The sequence below is a fragment of the Esox lucius genome, chromosome 17 (genome assembly GCF_011004845.1).
Source record: "Esox lucius isolate fEsoLuc1 chromosome 17, fEsoLuc1.pri, whole genome shotgun sequence".
Lineage (NCBI taxonomy): Eukaryota > Metazoa > Chordata > Actinopteri > Esociformes > Esocidae > Esox > Esox lucius.
In genome coordinates this window covers 39900107-39920391 of record NC_047585.1, presented here as the reverse complement: position 1 = coordinate 39920391, position 20285 = coordinate 39900107, and the positions used below count along the sequence as shown (strand labels likewise).

The 20285-nt window shown below is 49.6% G+C and overlaps 1 protein-coding gene across 3 annotated transcripts in view; it reads right to left on the bottom strand.

Moving 5' to 3' along the window:
• LOC105024800 (vitamin D3 receptor B) overlaps window positions 1-20285 on the bottom strand; it is an 81421-nt gene that overhangs the window by 20790 nt on the left and 40346 nt on the right. For all 3 annotated transcript variants that reach the window (XM_029113869.2, XM_029113868.2, XM_029113870.2), the window contains exon 7: window positions 6508-6691. In XM_029113869.2, coding sequence (XP_028969702.1) covers window positions 6508-6691 — 184 coding nt within the window. The remainder of the gene's footprint in view (window positions 1-6507; window positions 6692-20285) is intronic.

Sequence of the window (20285 nt, the reverse complement as noted above, 5' to 3'; positions counted from 1 at the left end):
CGCTCGCACACACGCACACACACACACACACACACACACACACACACACACACACACCTACACACCTACACACCTACACACCTACACACCTACACACCTACACGTAGAGTGGAATACTGTAGATGCAATTTTTGGTCCTGCTTTAAATTATGTTCAGCCTATAAATGCTTGAAAAATGCCTTCATAAGCACTGCACACATTTCTAAAAAAGCCTTTCTAACCGTATGTCATGCTTTATAAAGGGTTCATAAATGTGGCGTAACTGTGTGACATCATCACTAATGTGAAATGTGACAACATGCAGCGTTTAATAAGACACACCTGTGCTTCATAACCAGTGGCATAAGGAGCACTAAATAAAGGCTCCAGAAAGCATGTGGAACATCGTCATAAATCTTGGAAGAACACTGCATGCCAGGATAGTGGTTTTGATTCCTAGAGCCCCTCATACTAAGTCATGCATCTTCTAAATGGCATACATTACATAACAAACCAGTTGATTTGAGCCCTGAATGGTGATTGGCCAAAAGCTGTGAAAAGAGCCTGTATACCATATTCTAATTGTGTTGACCTCGTTCCATCTTGGTTCCACAGCCAATGTTGTTCTGGACATCGACTTTCCCCAAAACACTGAGCTGCAGGATGACAAGACCCTGGCAGGGGCCCCGGTAGGCAGGGAGCACTTAACACAACACCATGTAAAACTAAGATTAAGCAGCTGTACACTTTCCGTTTTTTTTTTCCGGGATCAGAGAGGCTTAGGTGGTGGGCGTGGTCAAGGGGTGCAGCTTGGCGCATAGCGATAGGCACCTTTGGCCCCCTAACCCCAAACATTTTTTCAGAGGCCCCTCCCTGTCTCAATAATATTTTAAGACAATTTCTTGACATTCTACAAATTCTCCAAAAATATGTTTGTTATTTTAAATCTAATATACCTGAAATCTGAAAAGTGTCCTGACAGGGTTACTAATAGGTAAACTAGTAATAAAAGACTTGTATTGTAATGTGAAAATCTATATTCAATCTATTAAAGGCTTTTAATGCCACATACTGGGTATGCTCATTGGTCAGGATTTTATTAATTTATTTCCTAAATCAAAACCTTGCTCAGCGCTGTCTCTGTTGGTTCAGTCACTGTCTCACTACTCTCTGGGCCACTCTGTCTCTCTGTTGGTTCAGTCACTGTCTCTCTACTCTCTGGGCCACTCTGTCTCTCTGTTGGTTCAGTCACTGCCTCACTACTCTCTGGGCCACTCTGTCTCTCTGTTGGTTCAGTCACTGCCTCACTACTCTCTGGGTCACTCTGTCTCTCTGTTGGTTCAGTCACTGTCTCACTACTCTCTGGGCCACTCTGTCTCTCTGTTGGTTCAGTCACTGTCTCACTACTCTCTGGGCCACGCTGTCTCTCTGTTGGTTCAGTCACTGTCTCACTACTCTCTGGGCCACTCTGTCTCTCTGTTGGTTCAGTCACTGTCTCACTACTCTCTGGGCCACTCTGTCTCTCTGTTGGTTCAGTCACTGTCTCACTACTCTCTGGGCCACGCTGTCTCTCTGTTGGTTCAGTCACTGTCTCACTACTCTCTGGGTCACTCTGTCTCTCTGTTGGTTCAGTCACTGCCTCACTACTCTCTGGGCCACTCGTTACCACACAGTTATGTGTGGCACCGTTACCACACATAACTTTTAAACCTAAAGACAAAGTAGATAAAAAACAAGGTAGATCTTCAGTCTGGGAGATATCTCTCGGTTCAAATATCTGTCAGCATAGAAACGATTATCCTACTATGGCGCTAGTAGCTGTTAGTTACTAAACATTTCCGAAGAACGAGTTAGTTAATAGGGAATTGGCAATCGTTCGTCCAATCGTTAAAAAATGCAGGCATATTTTCTTACCGAAGTAATTGGTGGATTTCAATGTATTTTTGCCATTTTCTACTTGGGCAGGTTGAAAACAACACAGTTAGTTAGCTCACTAACGCATAGCTTCAATTCCAAATGTTATGGGGAAACCTTAGCAGCAATAAGGAAAAAGACAAACGGTCAACTACCAGCCAGGTAAAGTTAGCCATTTGGACAGCATTCTAGCCTAGTCTGAGTGTTAGCTTAGAAAAACAAGCCAGCTCAAAAGAGCCCAACATCAGTAGCCCAAGTAGCGACGCAGACATAAAAACTAAAACGGATGTGCCACCAACCCCACCTAAGCAGTTATTACAAAAGAAACGTAGAGCGAGAGAAAATATTTGTTACAATGTACTGTAATTCAACAAAGCAGGCAGAGTTGTAAGGAACCAGGTTTTTAGCAAACACATCTTGATACTGACTAAAGATCATGACATGTTTACCCAGAGCAGAGCAATAGACCCATAGAACACAAAGTTAAAGAGATTTTATCTAGGGAGAATTTATCTGTCCTGTGTATATCTTTAACACATCTTCAAACATAATTCACCCAAGTTTAGCAATAATGTCTGGAAATTTGAACTTGTGTTGTTTTTTGGCACCTATATGAGAATGGGTTGGCCTTTCTGTGTTTTCGGACACGGTTCGTTGTTTTTCAGGCCCCGCTGAGGAAACTCCTATTCTGACCTGAGCACCTACATTGTCCAACAGACCAGTGACCACAGCCGCCTGCTTCGGACACAGTCTCAGTGCCATGAGGACATGCGCCTTTCTCGGCGAGTTGACTGGCGGCTGGCGACCGTCGTCTTCGAGAATTAATTGTTTTCCCTCTGCCGGCTGAATTTGCGACATTCCGGGTGTTCGTAGAACCGTGCTCATGCAAGTGACCTCATTAGCTACAAGTGCATACGCGCCGACCTTGAAGAATTCTTCTGAGTTGTACTTTAGCAGAGTATTTCCGGCCTCAGACCCCACGACGCGACGCCCTCATGCTGCTCAAATCAACCTAACAATGATGTTGGCAGACAGCTGCCTCTGTAGAAATTGTAAGGCCATATACTTATAAATACATGCAAATTGGCTGCTCTTCCGTACCATGAAAATAGTCCTGTTGTACAACCAGAGTTCTATCTAGGGTGTATGATTTTTTTGTGTGAAGGTGATGTAGGCCAAAGGTCACCCAGGAGAAATTCTAGAAGGTTTCAGGGAGCCCTTTTAGGAAAACAGTATGCCAGGACCTGAAACGTATTCTTAAACTGTAAACAAAATATTTGGCCAACAGAGTAGTCTAGTTAACATTGTTGGGTTTAATTCCTATTGGAGGTGATTTGGAGGACCACCTCAGTGGCCTCCACTATTTCTAATGGTTTTAGGTGTCTTTATGTGGGAAGCACAGTGAAAACGTAAACTGGCTATTTTACACTATTATTTTCCGACAACAACACTGAGAATAACTGAATTACTAGAGGCATGTTTGTAGGACACTGGACTGCATTTGTGAAGAAGGTGAAGAAGGTATTTCCATCCCTACGCCATCCGTTACCTTGTTTCTAGGTTTCAGAAGGTGGGACCATTGGTATCAGAGCAGCGTGGAGGAAAATAGTTTTTGGGCTCATAGTTTTCCCAGATATGGTAATATTAACCAGGTAAAACTCTGGACCCTATACAGTATGATGTGATATATCTGCATATTAATGGAAAAAAATGGTAATATGGGCTATAAACAGTTCAGAGGGTATCATTTTTTTTGAAGGATACCTTTTTTTGGGGCCTTTTATGCACTACTGGACAGGAAAGGCAGAGTGGATCATAGAGAGTGTTTTTTTGAAAGAGCAGGTCAGATTCAGACTGCAGCATTACGTGTGTCCTGGAGCCAGTGACTCAGGGCACCAGACCAGCCTCCCTCCAAACGTTCTGTGCCGGGGGGGGGGTGGGGGGCGGCGACGACAGCAAATTAGGGGCTTCATCCTCTGAAGAACAAATATTGGCCAAAGCTTTTTATTTTTTATTTATTTAAAACTATGATGTTATAACATGCTCCATCAAGCAATTTCATTATCTATTTTAGGACACACGTTTTGAGGCTATTGGAAACAATAATATGATCCAAATAAAAAACTGATTTGGACTTTAGGTCACTCCCATAATGTCAATAAACACCTAAATATGTAAAAGTAGGTAAACCAAATTGAAGGTTTTAGGATTTAGGTCTGTGGTTTGCAGTGACTGCAATGCATCGGAATGGAATCGAGACTTCATGAAAACGTCGGGGAAGATCATCAAGAAATAACTGACTGTGGAAAAGAAGACACACATTGCTCTGAGTTGCCATTTTGCCACAGTCCTTTTTAATGTGTCCTAAACAGTCTGTCACACAGGGAAACAGAAGACAAACACGTGTTCCGGAGAGTCATACCTTCAATGTAATGGGTCATAGTATCTAATTGCTCAAACCATTGAAACACTAGAGTCAAATGTGTAGGAGTGAAATGGAAAGCAATCTGTATGTACGTGCCAAGCAATAAACAATGGACATCGGCAGATACTGGCGTAACTATGGTTCTGTGAAGGAGGAGTCAATGGGATTTAGAACCTGTGTTTGAGAAACACGGCGCTAGACCATCCAACATTAGAATTAGCCTAAATAGGTAATTTTTTTTTTAAAAACAAAACTTGTGGCCTTCGAGGGGCAACCCCTTTCAAACTGCAGCAGCTTGTTAATAATAACTATTTTATAATGAATAATGCTACATTGGAGAGGGGTGCTAATAAACAGACAATAAGAAAGACAAATGACTGATCAATAAAACCCATCGGGCTAAGCTTGCTTCATGTAGGTTTGCATTGTTCGTCCTGCTGTATTCAATCGGAGGCCTATTAACACATTCATTCAAGGCCTGTCTGCTATGGTGTTTATTGATTAATTCCAGTTAATCATTTGGTATTGAAAAAGTCCTGCTGAACGAGTCAGCCCAAGTTCGAATATCTACCAACATTTGCTCCCAAAAAAGGGTCTATAAATATGCAAACTCTGTTAAAGAAAGCGACGCCTGTGCACAGCAAGTGCTCACAACAGCAAGGCAAAGAAAAACATACACATGGATCGTTTTCTTCCTATGACTGTGGCTTAACTACACTCTAATGAATTCTGAAGGGTTTTGAAGGGTTGAAGGTACTGCCTAACCCTAACCCTAACCCTAACCCATCAAAGAAAGGGATCCCTCAGACTTTCAACCTAGGACCAGTTGGTGTCACGCCCTCTCCCCGGGCATCAGTGTCAGGACACGCCCCATGAGGGCCACCAGGTCCGGAGCTGAACAACGGGCCCAGTGAACAAAGCCCAACAGCTGCCCCTAAACAGGGCGCTCTGGGGCCCAATCAGTTTAGGGGGGGGGGGGGGGGGGGTACAAAGAAAAGGTCCCGCGAAATCAGCTCCCGGCTGACAGAGAGACAGGTACAGCTGAGGGAGTAGACCGCGTGCCGCTGTAGATTTGAGCCCCCGTACCCATTTATCCAAAACTGGTACCGGGAGGTTGCCCCAGGGCCACCGCCGCCGCCTCAGTTTGTCTTTTCATTCGGACCCCCCCCCCCCCCCCCCCACCACACACTTCCTTTTCTCTTCTGTCAATGAAACACCCACCAGGGCCCTGGACCCTGGTCTCTGTCCCTCCCAGTTACAAGGCCTACCCCTCAAATCAATGTTGATGTTATATCCTTGTGAACACACACAGAACACAGGAACACACACACCCACGCAAAGCTACGGCTTCAGGCATCGCAAATGAGCGTTCTCCCAAATTTCGGACCGAAAGCTTGACTACCGCGTGGAAAATTATTCTTGTCTCCGTGGATACAGAGAACAAACAACTTTTTAAAACCCATTCCAACAATGTTATGAGAACACCCGGTTTCCATCTTTACTTTCTAGATAACGTTACATATATAGACCACCTACACTGTCTCCCTCTCTCACACACACACACACACACACACACATATACCCTACCTGCTGAACCACAACACTTTGAGTAGCAGAACTAGAATGCCACCCAAATAGGAGCCTAGTGGTCAGCCACTCAGCTATCATGGCGATAGGTAGCTACCTACATTACTGAAATGGAAATGGGGGTTTGTTAACCAAAGTTTTAAAATAGTGCCCTGAGAGCATTAACTGGCCATATGAAGGCTTATGGATCCGCCATGAGCATGCATTAACCACTGTTATAAGGGCCCGCGCGGAATTCCACCGCAGAAAAAGAGTTCCTCGTCATAAAGAAATGCAGATGTGTTTAATGTCGTCAGAAATGTTGGTAAATATTGTGTGTGTGTCAATAAACCCGCCTTTATAAACTACTTTAAAGTGGGACCAAATTCTGTGTATTCAAATTAGTTATATTTAGAAATATTTAAGACCTATCATTACCCAAGCATCCCCACCACACATGCCCCCTACCCTTGACCCCTCTACCCTCCAACCCCATACCACACCCCCTGCCCCCGCAACCCCCCAACAAACACGCCGACCCGGTCACCACACCCACCGCATCGCCCTGCCCGCATACAACCCCACCCAAGCCCGCCCACAAACACCCCCCTGGCCTCACCCACCTAAATCCGGGGATCATCTTGGCAAAACCGATGACTTTCTGGATGCTGTAGCTGACCAGGTCGGCCAGGTGGGGCAGCATGGAGAGCTTGGAGCCATCGTCGTTGTTGGAATCTGGGCTGCCTCCTTGCTCCTGATACATCATCAGAAGGTTGCTGAAGTTCATCAGCTTGGTGTCCACAGACTCTAGATAAGAGGACAGAGGGAGAGACTTTTGTCACGTAGAGTGCCACCCATCCTTAAAAACACAAGGGGAGAAACAGACCCACAGACACACACACACACACATAGACACACAGACACACACACAGACACACACACACAGTGAATGACTCAACACACAGCGTGGGTTCTGCCCATGCAAGGAGGAACACGGAGAGCGTGTTAAGAGAACGACAGACAAGAATAGAGACGCAGAGGAAGGCAAAATGAATCAGAGGGATGGAGAGGAAGGTAAATAATTAAAGTGAAATAGAGGGACAGAGAAAGAGGGAAAGCGGGCATGAACAAAAGTGATAGAAAGGACGGGGGGGGGTTGGAATAAAAAAGAGAATGGGGACTCAAAAGGGGGATTAAAGACGTGTCCCTGTGCTATGGTAAAATAATAATAATTAATTACCTTCTCCGAAGCATTTGAATATATTTATAAGCTAGAACGAGAGAACACAGGGGAGAACAGAGGAGAACAGAGGAGAGGGAGAAATAAGGAGGGAGCAAAGAAGAGATGGAGCATAGAGAAGAGGGTGCCCAGAGGAGAGGGAGCCCAGAGGAGGGGGAGCCCAAAGGAGGGGGAGCCCAGAGGAGGGAGAGCCCAGAGGAGGGGGAGCCCAGAGTGGTGACATTATGGGACATAAACGGGGACATTATGAGTGGAGACAGTGACCAGACGGGTTGGGTCTTTTAGGTCTTAAGGTTATTTTAGGTCTTAAGGTTCTTTTAGGTCTTAAGGGTCTTACGGGTCTTATAGGTCTTAAGGGTCTTACGGGACTTTTGGGTCTTGAAGGTCTGACAGGTGTTTTAGGTCTTACGGGACTTTTAGGTCTTCAGGGTCTGACAGGTCTTTTAGGTCTTAAGGGTCAGATGGGCATTTTAGGTCTTAAGGGTCTGATGGGTTTTTTGGGTCTTATGGGTCTGACGGGTCTTTTAGGTCTTAAGGGTCTAACGGGTCTTTTAGGTCTTAAGGGTCTGACGGGTCTTTTAGGTCTTAAGGGTCTGAAGGGTCTGATAAGTCTGAATGGTCAGATGGGTCTGATGGGTAGGCAGTGGGTCCAGAGACCTCTGTGGATTCTAAGAAAAACAGTATGAGGGATTTATAAACACACACAAAAAAAACAGAGGAGCACACCCACACACACACACACACGCACAAACACAGTGGAGCACACACACACCCACACCCACACACAAACACAAATAAACCCACACACAAGTACACAGGAAACAATCACTCACAGGAACTAACACCAATAAATGTGTGTGAGTTTAGCAGAGAATCCTGCATCAGAGTCATATGAAGAGTGAGTTTGACCAATGCAGTTTGTGTCTAAGTGTTTTCCGAGAGCCACTTTCTCCTACACAGACGCTGTTCACTGTGTTGGTCAGTGAAGACGTCTGGTCAGGGCAGACATCCGCTAACACAGTGTTTGAGCAGCATTCTAAGGTCTGCCTTTCCATAGAGCAGCATTCTACGGTCCACCTTTCCATAGAGCAGCATTCTACGGTCTGCCTTTCCATAGAGCAGCATTCTAAGGACTGCCTTTCCATAAAGCAGCATTCTACCGATTGCCTTTCCATAGAGCAGCAATGTACTGTGTGCCTTTACATAGAACATAATTCTACAGTATGCCTTTACATACACCATAATTCTATGGTCTGCCTGTCCATAGAGCAGCATTCTAAGGTCTGCCTTTCCATAGAGCAGCATTGTACTGTGTCCCTTTCCATACAGCAGCATTCTACAGACTGCCTTTCCATAGAGCAACAATGTACTGTGTGCCTTTACATACACCATCATTCTATGGTCTGCCTGTCCATAGAGCAGCATTCTAAGGTCTCCCTTTCCATAGAGCAGCATTCTAAGGTCTGCCTTTCCATAGAGCAGCATTCTAAGGTCTGCCTTTCCATAGAACAGCATTCGAAGGTCTGCCTTTACGTACACCAGCTCCAGAGTACCAGGAGTGAGGAACACTGAAGACTGACCTGTAGTCCCCAGCCCACACCATTAGAGGAACATCTCTCCAACACCACAACCACAACAGGAGCACATAAGCAGATGTGATTTAAATGAAAAACATCTCAGAAATTAACTATTCATTTGCATCTCAGACAGAAATTCCAATGAAATCAAGTACTCCGGAGGATCTGTCAAGCAACATATTACATGGGGCCAAAAAATACTACCAATCATATTACAGGTAGTAATGATTTTATGGTCTTGAGGGGCCAGTGGACCAAGAGGTAGCCAGAGAGACACCAACATCATGTTGCAAATCCCCATGATGCCATGTGGTGATACGCCTATTCACTTTATTCAGAGCAAGAACACTGAGCTGAAAAGAGGCTGTGCTCACTCAGACAATGTTCACCTAGCATACCACCCGCCCAGCTTACCTACAACCTAGTACACTGGAACAAACAGGGAGATTGCTGTAAGGAAATAATCTGCTCTGGAAACCAAGCAAATAACAAAAATAATGTGAAATCGGCAGTACATTCTCGAAGATCACAATCATCAGGCCCAACCCAGAGGCCAGCTCCACCCTATGCCACTGGCCTCCTTCCAAAGAGACTAGCATTACCACGCATCATCCAACCCCACCCAGAAATGTCTGCAGCACCCTGCACCACCAAGCCCCATCCACAAAGGCCAGCATTCCCACCAGGCCTCATCTGGAAACACCACCAGGGTGGAGCACCCACACCACAGTCCCTTACGCCGCTGTAATTCTCCATCCACTAGGCCAGCATCATCCCGCCAGGCCTCATCTGGAAACAACACCAGGGTGGAGCATCCACACCACAGACCCTTACGCCGCTGTAATTCTCCGTCCACTAGGCCAGCATTATCCCGCCAGGCCTTATCCAGAAACACCACTAGGGTGGAGCATCCACACCACAGACCCTTACGCTGCAGTAATTCTCCGTCCACTAGGCCAGCATCATCCCGCCAGGCCTTATCCAGAAACACCACCAGGGTGGAGCACCCACACCACAGACCCTTACGCCGCTGTAATTCTCCGTCCACTAGGCCAGTATTATCCCGCCAGGCCTTATCCAGAAACACCACCAGGGTGGAGCACCCACACCATGGGCCCTTACGCCGCTGTAATTCTCCGTCCACTAGGCCAGAAACGCAGCGGCGCCACAAAGGAAAGAGAACACAGATGTTTGTACAAAATGTTTCATTGTATTTTTTCGATTCAATTTCCATGCCAATGGCATTTCTTGGGAGTGTTTCTTGCGTATTCACACTGTTTTGTTTAAATGCTTAGTGGCTTTTCAATGTTAGTTTGAGTTTAAACTGCAACTGCTGGTTAATGGTAGAAGCTGGTGAACCATAAGGCCGGTTTAAGGCCCCTTTCATTTACCACATCGGAGTACAATAAAAGAAAAAAGAGTTTAAAGGGCAAAAGTTTATTGCTGTGAATAAAATGTCATGAAGAAGAGACGTAAAACTGTTTTTGGAGCCCCAAAACAAGGCTGTGACCAGGCCTCCAACCCCAGTCGTGACTAACCTGATTAAGCTTTTCATCCAGCTAATTTTCAGAATCAGGTGCATTAAATTAGGGTAGGAAAAAGAACGGACAAGAGGTTAGCTCTACAGGAACAGGGTTGGTAAGCCCTGCACTAGAACTATCAGTGCCCCTACTGATAATATATAATACAGAATGAAGCGCTGGAGTTAAAGGCTCAGTTTCAATCCAGCAAAACTTTTAAGACATTTCAAACGGTGAACCATGCAAGCCCTGTGGGACCAACAGTTAAAGCCTGAAGGAGAGCAGTAGTTCCAGGTAGATTCCAATCTGGATTATTTTTATTTTCGAAAATGTTTTTCTCTAACACCTACTACTCTTTATTAATCGCAAGGATACAATATATTTTGAAGAGAAAGAGCTGATAAGAGTTCTGACATATAGAAAGTTTACTTTTTCTGTTATTATACAATTACAATTATCCCTAAACCTCCAAAATCTTTGGTTTGAGCCACTTAGTTGAAAGTTAAACTCTTTATGCATTTTATATTTGAGGGTATTTTTGCTTTTTTCAGAGTTGAAAATAAAAAGGGATTCAACAAGATGAAATGCACATCTTGAAAGATGCAAGGATTGCGTTCAGAACCAAGCACCTGCTCACTAGACCCCAGGCTCTGCACAAAGTCAACACAATCCTAAGTAGAAATCCTCGAAAGCCAAGCATGTGTACGCGTTTTATAATGTGTTCATTACAAAACAAATACATTTTAAGATCACTGTTAACACATTTGATTAACTTATTGCTAAACCAAGGTATTGTCACGGTCGTGGGGTGGAAAGGACAGAGGCGCAGACTGAAGGTCACAAGGGTAATCCATGTTTTATTCAAACAAAAGAAAGAAGGACTCCAACAAAACAAAAAGGCAGCAACCAGTGACGTGGGTATTCCTTACACAGGACAAACAAAACCAAAATGAACCACGCCTTGGGGCCTACAAACTAAACTTAAATAGGGTCCCCAATTGGAGGCAATGACTAACACCTGCCTCCAATTGGGGAAACCAAAAAAAGGAGTAGAGGTGGCTAAAGGCCACCTCCTGTCCTGTCCTGGCTATGCCCCGAGCCCAGCGCAGAGATGGCTAGGGGCACAGCCAGGACGTGACAGTACCCCCCCCCAAAGGTGCGGGCTCCCGACCGCAAGACCGGGACGACCACACCCGGACCGGCGGAGGCTCAGCGCCCGGAGCCGCCGGCACAGGCCGGGGAGGCGGAGCTGCAGGGACAGGCCAGGGAGGCAGAGGGTCAGGAGACGGGAGAGCCGGCGGAGGGACAGGAGCCGGCAGGAGAGCCGTCGGCGGGTTGACAGCCGGCGGAGGAACAGGAGCCGGGGGAGCCGGCAGAGGGTCGAGAGCCGGCGGAGGAGCAGGAGCCGGGGGAGCCGGCGGAGGGTCGACAGCCGGCGGAGGAGCAGGAGCCGGTGGAGGAATAGGAGACGGGGAAACCGGCGGAGGGTCAGGAGCCGGCGGAAGAGCCGGCGGAGGAGCAGGAGACGGGGGAGCCGGCGGAGGAGCAGGAGCCGGGGGAGGCGGCGGAGGGTCCGGAGCCGGCGGAAGAGCCGGCGGAGGAGCAGGAGATGGGGAAACCGGCGAAGGGTCAGGAGCCGGCGGAAGAGCCGGCGGAGGAGTAGGAGCCGGCGGAGGAGCAGGAGACGGGGGAGCCGGCGGGGGAATAGGAGCCGGCGGAGGAGCAGGAGCCGGGGAAGCCGGCGGAGGGTTCGGAGCCGGGGAAGCCGGCGGAGGGTCCGGAGCCGGCGGAAGAGCCGGCGGTGGAGTAGGAGTCGGGGGAGCCGGCGGAGGAATAGGAGACGGGGGAGCCGGCGGAGGGTCAGGAGCCTGCGGAAGAGCCGGCGGAGGAGTAGGAGACGGGGAAACCGGTGGAGGGTCAGGAGCCGGCGGAAGAGCCGGCGGAGGAGTAGGTGCCGGCGGAGGAGCAGGAGCCGGTGGAGGAGCAAGAGCTGGGGGAGCCGGCGGAGGGTCCGGAGCCGGCGGAAGGGCCGGCGGAAGAGCCGGCGGAGGGTCCGGAGCCGGCGGAAGAGCCGGCAGAGGAGTAGGAGCCGGGGGAGCTGGCGGAGGAACAGGAGCAGGCAGAGGAATAGGAGACGGGGGAGCCGGCGGGGGAATAGGAGCCGGTGGAGGAGCAGGAGCCGGGGGAGCCGGCGGAGGGTCCGGAGCCGGCGGGAGAGCCGGCGGAGGAGTAGGAGCCGGGGGAGCCGGCGGAGGAATAGGAGACAGGGGAGCCGGTGGAGGAACAGGAGCCGGCAGAGGAATAGGAGATGGGGGAGCCGGTGGAGGAATAGGAGCCGGCGGCAGGTCGGCAGCCGGCAGAGGAGCAGGAGACGGGGGAGCCGGCGGAGGAATAGGAGCCGGCGGCAGGTCGGCAGCCGGCGGAGGAGCAGGAGCCGGGGGAGCCGGCGGGGGAATAGGAGCCGGTGGAGGAGCAGGAGCCGGGGGAGCCGGCGGAGGGTCAGAACCCTGTGGGAGAGCCGGCGAAGGAGCCGGAGACGGGGAAGCCGGCGGAGGGTCAGGGAGAGCCGGCGGAGGAACAGGGAGAGCCGGGACAGGCGAGGGCGCCGCTGAGGCCGGGACAGGCGAGGGCGCCGCTGAGGCCGGGACAGGCGAGGGCGCCGCTGAGGCCGGGACAGGCGAGGGCGCCGCTGAGGCCGGGACAGGCGAGGGCGCCGCTGAGGCCGGGACAGGCGAGGGCGCCGTGGGACGATGCGGGGGCTCCTGGGCAGGTGAAGGCGCTGCGGGACAAGGCGGCCAGTCAACCGCGGGCTCGGGCGGCGGCGGCCAGTCATCCGCGGCCTCGGGCGGCCAGTCAACCGCTGGCTCGGGCGGCGGCAACCAGTCATCCGCGGGCCCGGGCGGCGGCGGCCAGTCATCCGTGGGCCCGGGCGGCGGCGGCCAGTCATCCGCGGGCCCGGGCGGCGGCCAGTCCACGGCGGGTCCTGGCGGCGGCGAAAACAGGGCAGCGGGAGGAGCTGGCGGCTGAGGCCACTGGGCAGCGGGTGGAGCTGGCGGCTGAGGCCACTGGGCAGCGGGAGGAGCTGGCGGCTGAGGCCACTGGGCAGCGGGTGGAGCTGGCGGCTGAGGCCACTGGGCAGCGGGTGGAGCTGGCGGCTGAAGCCACTGGGCAGCGGGAGGAGCTGGCGGCTGAGGCCACTGGGCAGCGGGAGGAGCTGGCGGCTGAGGCCACTGGGCAGCGGGAGGAGCTGGCGGCTGCGGCCACTGGGCAGCGGGAGGAGCTGGCGGCTGCGGCCACTGGGCAGCGGGAGGAGCTGGCGGCTGCGGCCACTGGGCAGCGGGAGGAGCTGGCGGCTGCGGCCACTGGGCAGCGGGGGGCGCTGGCGGCGCTGGCTGCGGCTCCCAGGCAGCGGGGAACGCTGGCTGCGGCTCCCAAGCAGCGGGGGGCGCTGGCTGCGGCTCCCAAGCAGCGGGGGACGCTGGCTGCGGCTCCCAAGCAGCGGGGGGCGCTGGCTGCGGCTCCCAAGCAGCGGGGGACGCTGGCTGCGGCTCCCAAGCAGCGGGGGGCGCTGGCTGCGGCTCCCAAGCAGCGGGGGGCGCTGGCTGCGGCTCCCAAGCAGCGGGGGGCGCTGGCGGCGCTGGCTGCGGCTCCCAGGCAGCGGGGGGCGCTGGCTGCGGCTCCCAGGCAGCGGGGGGCGCTGGCGGCGCTGGCTGCGGCTCCCAGGCCGCGGGGGACGCTGGCTGCGGCTCCCAAGCTGCGGGGGGCGCTGGCTGCGGCTCCCGAGCTGCGGGGGGCGCTGGCTGCGGCTCCCAGGCAGCGGGGGGCGCTGGCGGCGCTGGCTGCGGCTCCCAGGCAGCGGGGGGCGCTGGCTGCGGCTCCCAGGCAGCGGGGGGCGCTGGCGGCGCTGGCTGCGGCTCCCAGGCAGCGGGGGACGCTGGCTGCGGCTCCCAAGCTGCGGGGGGCGCTGGCTGCGGCTCCCAAGCAGCAGGGGGCGCTGGCTGCGGCTCCCAGGCAGCGGGGAGCGCTAGCTGCGGCTCCCAGGCAGCGGGGAGCGCTAGCTGCGGCTCCCAGGCAGCGGGGGGCGCTGGCTGCGGCTCCCAAGCAGCAGGGGGCGCTGGCTGCGGCTCCCTGGCAGCAGGGGAAGCAGGGCGCCGCGGGGTAGGCCGCGGGGTAGGCCGCGGGGTAGGCCGCGGGGTAGGCCGCGGGGTAGGCCGCGGGGTGGTAGCAGGCTGCGGAGTAGGGAGTGGGGCACGCCGACTGGACAGGGGACCACTCGTACCATCCAACCCGTGGCTGGTAGGAGGCACGGGCTGCTGCTTCCTCCTCTGGCCTCCCCTCCTACGGCCCGTCCTCTCCGTCCTCTGCATCTCCTGTAGGAGCTCCTTGACGACCCCCTCCTCCTGCCGGCTGAGGGGCTTGACACCACCCCACTGGTCCACGCCCCATAGCACCCCCCCAAAAAAGTCTTGGGGCGACCTCCGGGTTTGCGCCACCGGGGGGTCTTCCTCCACTCTCCCATACACCACATCCTCGTCGTCCGGGGAGAGGGAGTCAGCCCCCCAATCGCCTCTCCAGGCATACTCCCCTCTCAACGGGTGTACCGGAGGGGCGTAGCCGGAATAAGCGCAGAGACGCCGAGCTTCCTCCTCCGGCGTCTCTGGCTTCTCCCACAACCACAGGGAGTTGTCCCTGTGGCCATGGCGGGTCTTCCTCGTGCGTCTGCGGTTCCTTTTTTGGTGGTTCATTCTGTCACGGTCGTGGGGTGGAAAGGACAGAGGCGCAGACTGAAGGTCACAAGGGTAATCCATGTTTTATTCAAACAAAAGAAAGAAGGACTCCAACAAAACAAAAAGGCAGCAACCAGTGACGTGGGTATTCCTTACACAGGACAAACAAAACCAAAATGAACCACGCCTTGGGGCCTACAAACTAAACTTAAATAGGGTCCCCAATTGGAGGCAATGACTAACACCTGCCTCCAATTGGGGAAACCAAAAAAAGGAGTAGAGGTGGCTAAAGGCCACCTCCTGTCCTGTCCTGGCTATGCCCCGAGCCCAGCGCAGAGATGGCTAGGGGCACAGCCAGGACGTGACAGGTATGTTCCCAAAATAACTCAAAGAAGTTTTTATCACCCCGATATTAAATTCTTGAGACTGTTTTAGAGTCAATAATTATAGGAAAAAATTGCTTTTATTTTGCCATTCCAAAGGCTGCAGGGAAGGCAGTTGCGGCAAAAATGACTGATCTTTGAAATACCAGGGATGTTACTATACCCATGAAATTTGGCTTTAGAGAGACTGCTTCTACTGAGTCAGCTAAGTTTTTTGGGAGATAATTAAATTGAAGTTTGACAAAAGGGGGAGTGGTAGAATATGGGTTTTTAAATTATCCAAAAGCTTTTGATACTGTACATCACAGAATTTAACACTCTAAACTAGTCTTGTTTCATTTCTGCTCCAATGCTTTAAAATGTAGGGATTCAAGTGTGTCAGAAAGAAATCTGTTAGAATCAAAATCTCATTGTCTGTCAGCTGTACAATGGAGGTGGGTCCTGTAAGCTTATAATGTATATAAATTACCAGTCCTGTTCTTCTGTAAGACCAGTACAAATGTACGCAGGGGATTCTGGTATACAAGGTCAACATGCAGCAACTGCCGAAGAAGCTGCACTTAAGCAATCTTTAGGCATGCAGCATTTCTCCCAGTGGCTTAAGCAGTCTCAAGCTAATTTTAAATGGGAACTTAGGTGGTGGTGTGCGTTTCTACATGAGGAAAAACCTGTCCATGGTCAAGACATCCTTATTACTTAAAATAAAAACATGTTAAGTTGATCAACTGCGCATCATTTCTTGTTGTTGCTTGCTCATTGGGCTTTCAGACCAGCTATCCGTAAAAGTACTTTGTGAGAACTGCTGATGTACAAAGGGCTTTATGAATACATTTGATTGAATGATCAGTATGTGGAGTTAAACTTTAGACCTACAAAAAACTGCATGAACATGAAGGCTGTATTAGTGTATACCAGCGTTCAAAGGTTTGGGGTCACTTAGAAATGTCCTTGTTTTCCATGAAAACATAAATGGGATGAGTTTGAATAGGAAATATAGCAAAAGGAATGGTAATAATTATCTTTCATTGAAATAATAAGTGTGTCCTTCAAAATATGCTTTTGTCAAAGAATCCTCAATTTGCAACAAATACCGCCTTGCTAATCTTTGGCTTTTTAGTTGTGAATTTGTTGAGGGACAGTATTCTGAAGAGATTTCACCCCATTCTTCCTGAAGCACCTCCCACAAGTTGGATTGGCTTGATGGGCACTTCTTACGTACCATATGGTCAAACTATTCCCACAACAGCTCAATAGGGTTGAGATCCGGTGACTGTTCTGGCCACTCCATTATAGACAGAATATCAGCTGCTTGCTTCATCCCTAAAGAGTTCTAGCATAGTTTGGAGCGGTTGTAGGAGGAATCAAATGCTGTCCACAGGGTATGAAATGGTGTTGCAAAATGGAGTGATAGCCTTCCTTCTTCAAGATCCTTTTAAACCATGGACAAATCTTCCACTTAACTCTACCAAAGCACCCCCAGATCATCACATTGCCTCCACCATGCATGACAGATGGTGTCAAGCACTTCTCCAGCATCTTTTTATTTGGTCAGCATCTCATGAATGTTCTTCTTTGTGATCGTTGTCATGCTGAAAGACCCAGCCACAACCCATCTTCAATGCTCTTACTGAGGGAAGGAGGTTGTTGGCCATGACCCCATCCTCCCCTCAATACAGTGCAGTCGTCCTGTCCCCTTTGCAGAAAAGCATCCCCAAAGAATGATGTTTCCACCTCCATGCTTCACGGTTGGGATGGTGGGACCAAAAAGCTCTATTTTTGTCTCATCAGACCACATTAACTTCTCCCATTCCTCCTCTGGATCATCCAGATGGTCATTGGCAAACTTCAGTCGAGCCTGGGCATGCGCTGGCTTGAGCAGGGGGACCTTGCGTGCTCTGCAGGATTTTAATCCATTACGGCGTAGTGTGTTATTAATGGTTTTCTTTGAGACTGTGGTCCCAGCTTTCTTCAGGTCATTGACCAGGTCCTTGTGCAGGTCTACAATTCTATCCCTGATGTCCTTATACAGCTCTCTGGTCTTGGCAATTGTGGAGAGGTGGAAGTCTGTTTGATTGACTGTGTGGACAGGTGTCTTTTATACAGGTAACCACTTCAAACTGGTGCAGTTAATACAGGTAATGAGTGGAGAACAGGAGGGCTTCTTAAAGAAAATCTAACAGGTCTGTGAGAGCTGGAATTCTTACTGGTTGGTAGGTGATCAAATACTTATGTCATGCAATAAAATGCAAATTAATTATAAAAAAATTTGATTTTCTGGATTTTGGTTGTCGATTCCGTCTCTCACAGTTGACGTGTACCTTTGATAAAAATTAGACCTCTACATGCTTTGTCAGTAGGAAAACCTGCAAAATCGGCAGTGTATCAAATACTTGTTCTACCCACTGTATACACATATATAAACACACACACATATACATACACATATATATGTATATACAGTTGTGCTCAAAAGTTTGCATACCCTTGGAGAATTGGTAATATATGTACCATTTGTAAAGAAAACAGTGAGTGAGCAGGCAAAACATCACTTTTATTTCTTATAGGATTCACATTCGACTGTAGATCACAACAGAATGGCACAATCATAAAACAAAACTAGGCAACTAAGAAAAAAAAACAGTACCCTGTTCAAAAGTCTGCTTACCCTTATTTCTTAATACTGTGTATTGCCCCCTTTAGCATCAATGACAGCGTGCAGTCTTTTGTAATAGTTGTCTATAAAGCCCAGAGTTCTTGCAGGTGGTATAGCTGCCCATTCGTCTTGCGGTCTTTGGTCATCTTGAATGAATCGCACATTTGAGATCTCCCCAGATTGGCTCAATGATATTTAGGCCAGGAGACTGTGACGTCCACTCCAGAACCTTCACTTTTTTCTGCTGTAACCACTGCAGGGTCAACTTGGCCTTGTGCTTAGGGTCTTTTTCATGCTGGAAAGTCCAAGAGCAACCCATACGCAACTTTCGTGCAGAAGAATGCAAATTGTCTGCCACTATTTTCTGATAACATGGCTACATTCATCTTGCCATACATTTTCACCAAATTTTCAGATTTCCCCAGATTTTCACCAGCCACTTCACTGTGGTTATTCTGTTCACTATAGGCCCTGTTGACACCTCTCCAAATATAGCACTTAGGGCTGGGACCCTAAAGCTATATTTTGATCACCCCAAATTACAGTGTGCCAGAAGCTGTGAGGTGTGTCACAGTGTTGTCGGGCATATTGTAACCAGACTTTTTTGTGGCAAAGGCGCAGTAAAGGCTTCTTTCTGGCAACTCGACCATGCAGCTCATTTTTGTTCAAGAATCTTATTATTGTGCTCCTTGAAACAAACACACCCTCTTTTTCCAGAGCAGCCTGTATTTCTCCTGAGGTTACCTGTGGGTTTATCTTTGTATTCCGAACAATTCTTCTGGCAGTTTTGGCTGAAATCTTTCTTGGTCTACCTGACATTGGCTTGGTATCAAGAGATCCCTGACTTTTCCACTTCTTAATAAGTGATTGAATTTATTGGCATTTGCAAGGCTTTGGATATCTTTTTCATCCTTATAAACTTACCATTACCTTGTTACGCAGGTCTTTTGAAAGTTATTTCTGCTCCTCATGGCTCAGTATCTAGCCTGCTCAGTGCATCCACGTGAGAGCTAACAAACTCATTGACTATTTACACACAAACACTAATTGCAATTTAAAAAGCCACAGGTGTGGGAAATTCACATTTAATTAGCATTTTCACCTGTGTGTGTCACCTTGTGTGTCTGTAACAAGACCAAAACCTTTGATCAGGGCCATTTGGGTGATTTCTTTCATTATGATTTAAAAAGGTGCCAAACAACTATGTGATAATAAATGGCTTCATATGATCACTAACCTTAAATAAAAGTCAGTTTTTTGCATGATCAGTCATATTTTCTAAATCAATGCCAAAATTTCACAATTTCTGCCAGGGTATGCTAACTTATGAGCTGTAATGTTATATATATATGATTTCGCCTTCAGAACTGCCTTAATTCTACGTGGCATTGATTCAACAAGGTGCTGAAAGCATTCTTTAGAAATGTTGGCCCATATTGGTAGGATAGCATCTTGCAGTTGATGGAGATTTGTGGGATGCACATCCAGGGCACGAAGCTTCCGTTCCACCACATCCCAAAGATGCTCTATGGGGTTGAGATCTGGTGACTGTGGGGGCCATTTCAGTACAGTGAACTCATTGTCATGTTCAAGAAACCAATTTGAAATGATTCGAGCTTTGTGACATGGTGCATTATCCTGCTGGAAGTAGCCATCAGAGGACGGGTACATGGTGTTCATAAAGGGATGGACATGGTCAGAAGCAATGCTCAGGTAGGCCGTGGCATTTAAACAATGGCACTAAGGGGCCTAAAGTGTGCCACGAAAACATCCCCCACACCATTACACCACCACCACCAGCCTGCACAGTGGTAACAAGGCATGATGGATCCATGTTCTCATTCTGTTTACGCCAAATTCTGACTCTACCATCTGAATGTCTCAACAGAAATCGAGACTCATCAGACCAGGCAACATTCTTCCAGTCTTCAACTGTCCAATTTTGGTGAGCTTGTGCAAATTGTAGCCTCTTTTTCCTATTTGTAGTGGAGATGAGTGGTACCCGGTGGGGTCTTCTGCTGTTGTAGCCCATCTGCCTCAAGGTTGTGCGTGTTGTGGCTTCACAAATGCTTTGCTGCATACCTCAGTTGTAACGAGTGGTTATGTCAGTCAAAGTTGCTCTTCTATCAACTTGAATCAGTCGGCCCATTCTCCTCTGGCCTCTAGCATCAACAAGGCATTTTCGCCCACAGGACTGCCGCATACTGGATGTTTTTCCCTTTTCACACCATTCTTTGTAAACACTAGAAATGAATGTGCGTGAAAATCCCAGTAACTGAGCAGATTGTGAAATACCGGCCC